The sequence below is a fragment of the Procambarus clarkii genome, chromosome 2 (genome assembly GCF_040958095.1).
Source record: "Procambarus clarkii isolate CNS0578487 chromosome 2, FALCON_Pclarkii_2.0, whole genome shotgun sequence".
In the NCBI taxonomy this organism is placed as follows: Eukaryota; Metazoa; Arthropoda; class Malacostraca; order Decapoda; family Cambaridae; genus Procambarus; species Procambarus clarkii.
In genome coordinates, this window is record NC_091151.1 from 3,250,518 (window position 1) to 3,256,129 (window position 5,612).

The following is a 5,612-nucleotide window of genomic DNA, read 5'->3' on the forward strand; positions in this document are numbered from 1 at the left end:
ATAATTAAGTTATTTTAATGTTTTTGCAAAGTATTTTTGCTCATTAATCAAGATAATTTTATATAAATTTACCATTGGTTATGTTGTGAGGGACGGAATGTGAGGCGTCGTGACGCCACGGTAGTCAGTAACTGGGAGACAGCGTCGGGTCAACTGCTCTCATAAGTCTGTGTATTTCTGTTTTTGCTTTAGTACCAATTAGTCTGGTGAGAATTGTTATTATATATATATATATATATATATATATAATATATATATATATATATATATATATATATATATACATATATATATATATATATATATATATATATATATATATATATATATACATATATATATATATATATATATATATATATATATATATATATATATATATATATATATATATATATATATATGTCGTACCTAATAGCCAGAACGCACTTCTCAGCCTACTATTCAAGGCCCGATTTGCCTAATAAGCCAAGTTTTCATGAATTATTGTTTTTTCGTCTACCTAACCTACCTAACCTAACCTAGCTTTTTTGGCTACCTAACCTAACCTTACCTATAAATATAGGTTAGGTTAGGTTAGGTAGGGTTGGTTAGGTTCGGTCATATATCTACGTTAATTTTAACTCCAATAAAAAAAAATTGACCTCATACATAGAGAAAAGGGTTGCTTTATCATTTCATAAGAAAAAAATTATAGTAAATATATTAATTCAGGAAAACTTGGCTTATTAGGCAAATCGGGCCTTGAATAGTAGGCTGAGAAGTGAGTTCTGGCTACTAGGTACGACATATATACATATATATATATTATATATATATATATAATATATATATATATATATATATATATAATATATATATATATATTATATATACATATATATATATATATATATATATATATATATACATATATATATATATATACATATATATATATATATATATATATATATATATATATATATATATATATATATATATATATCCTGCAAGTGCATGATATATATAATTTCATTTTTCAGATAAGCGGATACTGGTCTAATATGGAAGAGATCCCATATTTAAAAAATTAACAACTTCGTCTGAAAAGATCTGGAAATTAATTTTGGTTCAATAAGTGTTAAAACCCTTTCCTATAGAGTAAAAATAGTAGAAAGTCCAAAGATAGAAAAAAAACGCCGAAAAAATAAGTGAATTGAAACAGCACCTGTGACCAGAAAAAACACTGCTTATAGGATTTATATTAAAAGTTGTTTCATTTTTCCATACACAATTTTTTGGTGTAAGTGTCTCTAGGATTACCACTGGATTTACGTCCCTCTTAAGGATTACAAAGGAACTACTGAACAAAGTATTTGCACCACGACCAGAGATTTAAGGGAGGTAAGTAAGTTGTTCTATGTCTAATCACAAAGGCCAGAACAAAGACTCTAACACACCCCCCAGCACACAAGGTTTCGTAGTGGATATGCAACCATATAGCAAACCACAGAGACCGAACACTAGGGCAACAAATAACAGGGAACACAACGCCACACACCTACTTGACGAGGCAACTACAGTTTCCCTAGCCCCATACTACCCAACAGAAACACGGATTAACACCTCACAAACACCGGGCACTTCTAAACAACAGATAGACCCAGTGATCAACATGCCAGGCACTCCTAGCACATCACGTGCACCTGATGTCTCAAGAACAGAAGCCTCGGTTAGGCCGAAAACAGACAAATACCCAGGGACTAGAATGAGTATTAGCAACGACCTCTCAGAATACCCACGGGACACCTGGAAACACCTGGTTAAGGCTTTAGACAGGACATAACACCTCCTATCGAAACGCTCCCAGGGATTTGGAAAGAAAGACGGGTGTGGGAGGGACCAGGGGACAATCTTCTCAAAAACCTCCCATTCACTAAACCACCTAGTGATCACCTGACAAAGGACTCTGAAACCACAAACATGATTAGGGAAATCTTCACTAGTGAAAGAAGTTTTATGAAAATAGAACTAGCAGAAGATGACCTAGAAGCGGCAGATATGATAAAAAAATTATTTTCAACCCTTGATCATTTAAAAGAAAGGCTTAGACAACTGCAATGGTCTGCCAACTGGGATAAAACCCCAGCTTACCTGACCCAAGCCCCAACTTTCCCGTTCTTCTCTACAGACCTGCCCATCCCGCCAGGTCTAGAGTCTTATTTAGAAGATTTCTATGAAAAACACGCCAGGGAATCAGCAGCAATTTATACCTTGCTACTGAAGGGTTCCATAGCAAGGGAACATGCAAAAATCGAACTACTTGTAGATTGCATGAGGGGGGAGGGCTACAGCCCAGAGAGGATAGGAGCTGTCCTTTGGGCCGCCTACAACAGGCGGACCAAAACTACTTGCCAAATTCAGCCTCAACCTTTTGAAGGCAAAATAATGATTAGAGCTAACAAGAAAATAACGCCATACGGCGAATTCAAAACACCTCCTAAAAACAATACTTACGATGACCTCAGGGAGGAAATTTTCACTATCATAGCCCCCAAAGGAAGACTAATAGAGGAAGGATACCCTAGAGCATCGGTATGGGATTTGACACCCGACTCGGATGCTTCCTTAAACAAACCTCTACCTACACAACAACAGAAAGAGGACAAAAACTCTACACCTCACATCCAGGGGCAACAACACATTCCTAAAAAACAAGGAAAACCTAAGCGAAGAGATACAAGCGCTCAGAAAAACAAAAAACAGACCCCAACATACAAAGAGGGGGAGCAACAGAGCTCAGATAAGAAAGGTAAGAACAAAAACCGCTCACAAAACAGAGGGAGGTCGAGGGAAACTCAGAAAAAAAACTACCTTCCCCCCGAAGAAAAGGGGTAATAAGAGTCCCTACTCCCCTGAGAGAAACACGGACAAGTCTCCCCAAAGATCCAGTACACCCCAGCCAAAAAACAGAGGGCTAGACAGAGGGTGGAAAGATGGAGGGAAGCAAAGAAACGGAAATCAATGGAAAGGAAAAAGAAACAGGAACGAATCAGGAGCTCGGTAGTCTCGGAGGTGAAAATCTCCGGGATCGAGTGGGACCTTCTAGGCAAAGGACTTTCCTTTGTGCCAGGTCCCCCACCCAGGCATAAACGCCTGGCTATTGTTGAGGACACTCTAACTACATTAGGTTCTCTCATCAACAACACGTGGTCCACACTTCAAACTACAAACTTACAAGCAGACACTTCCACTGTGGGTTTCAGGAAAAACACTGAGCCTAGGTCCCTCTCATGGAAATACATGAACCCTCCACAAATGACACACCACAACACCTTTAAACTGAATGGCCTTAGTGATCAGATAGACCTTCTGATGGACTCTCTTAAATCTCGAGTTCTTAATCGGCGTCCTTTTAACCTTGGTAGGGAACACCGTTTAGCACTTAGAAGCCTTTGTGACAGAAAGGATGTGGTCATCAAGCAAGCGGATAAAGGGGGTTCAGTAGTCCTGTGGAAAAAGAAGAACTACGAGGATGAGATGGGAAGACACCTGGAAGACATCCAGACCTACAAACCAATACAGCATGGACCAACAGCGTTATTAAACGCCCAAAAGAGGAGCAAATCACTGGTACTAGGACTCTATAACAATGGAGGAGGAAAAGGCCTTATGAGAGTCCCGGCTAGAGACACTTTTCTAGCCTTCGAGTCCGAAATTCCGAACATTTACCTACTCCCTAAAATACACAAGGGAGTGGACCCGGAGACAGGGACCTGGCCAGGCCGCCCAGTCCTAAGCGGCTGCAAAGCGCCGACAAAACCAGTAGATAAGATAGTAACAGCCTTACTTAACCCCCTCCTACCCTTACTGAAGGAGAGGCTTAAAGATACAACGGACCTTCTTCTAAGACTAAACAAGACTAATGAAGAACGCGGCCCGGTTCCTGAAGGAGCTATCTTATTCTCCTTAGACATAGTTTCCCTCTACCCTAGCATCCCTCAGAGAGAAGCGGCCAGCCTGGTTGCGGATTTCTTCGACAGGAATGCATACAAGGTAGGCAGGGAACTTCGAAGTGCAGGAATATTCAAACCTCCTACTAAAGGACTCCTCATGGAAGCGATTCTTCACATAATGAGGGATACGATCCTAACATTCGGAGACAAAACCTATAGACAAATCAAAGGAACGGCTATAGGGGCATCAAGTAGTGTAGCGATTGCAGAAATTTTCGTACACGAAGTCTTCGAATCTAGAAGGAGGAACTTAGGGAATGGACCGGACCTATATTTCCGGTACATCGATGATATCTTCGGTATAATGGTTGGAAATATGGAAGATCTAGATGGTTTCTTTGAGTGGACTAACACGGTACACCCTAACCTGAAATTCACGCTCGAGAAAAATACTAGCGAGCTTAATTTCCTAGATACTACAATATACATAGACTCAGTGACCCGTCGGCTGGAAACAAAGGCATATTATAAGCCGACAAACCTGCATATGTATCTCCATTACTTTTCAGACCACCCGAAAAAATTAAAAGATTCACTTCCCTACTCGTTAGGATTACGCCTCAAGAGGATCAACAGCTCGGAGGATACTCTACAAAACCAACTAGAAGACCTGTGGACTTTCTTCAGAGATAGGGACTACCCTATGGATGTATTAGAGAAAGCAAAAAGAAAGCTAGACTCTACCACAAGGGAACAGGCACTAACGAGTAAGCCAGACAAAGAAGACGATAGAGACATACTAGTCTCAACCTTCTTTCTTGGCCTAGAGAAACCCTAGAACCTTGGACTTTCTTCAGAGATAGGGACTACCCTATGGATGTATTAGAGAAAGGGACAGAGCAAAGGCCAGAACAAAGACTCTAACACACCCCCCAGCACACAAGGTTTCGTAGTGGATATGCAACCATATAGCAAACCACAGAGACCGAACACTAGGGCAACAAATAACAGGGAACACAACGCCACACACCTACTTGACGAGGCAACTACAGTTTCCCTAGCCCCATACTACCCAACAGAAACACGGATTAACACCTCACAAACACCGGGCACTTCTAAACAGATAGACCCAGTGAACATATATATATATACATATATATATATATATGTCGTACCTAATAGCCAGAACGCACTTCTCAGCCTACTATTCAAGGCCCGATTTGCCTAATAAGCCAAGTTTTCATGAATTAATGTTTTTTCGTCTACCTAACCTACCTAACCTAACCTAGCTTTTTTTGGCTACCTAACCTAACCTTACCTATAAATATAGGTTAGGTGAGGTTAGGTAGGGTTGGTTAGGTTCGGTCATATATCTACGTTAATTTTAACTCCAATAAAAAAAAATTGACCTCATACATAGAGAAAAGGGTTGCTTTATCATTTCATGAGACAAAAATTATAGTAAATATATTAATTCAGGAAAACTTGGCTTATTAGGCAAATCGGGCCTTGAATAGTAGGCTGAGAAGTGAGTTCTGGCTACTAGGTACGACATATATACATATATATACAATATATATACATATATATATACATATATATACATATATATACATATATATACATATATATACATATATATATATATATATATATATATATATATATATATAT

The 5,612-nt window shown here is 39.0% G+C and overlaps 1 protein-coding gene across 1 annotated transcript; it reads left to right on the forward strand.

The window, feature by feature from the left end:
• The first annotated feature begins 3,006 nt into the window (after positions 1–3,006).
• On the forward strand, positions 3,007–4,776 carry LOC138367227 (uncharacterized). The gene has a single exon (XM_069328635.1). The coding sequence runs from the start codon at positions 3,007–3,009 to the stop codon at positions 4,774–4,776; it is 1,770 nt and encodes a 589-aa protein (XP_069184736.1).
• The last annotated feature ends 836 nt before the right edge of the window (positions 4,777–5,612 follow it).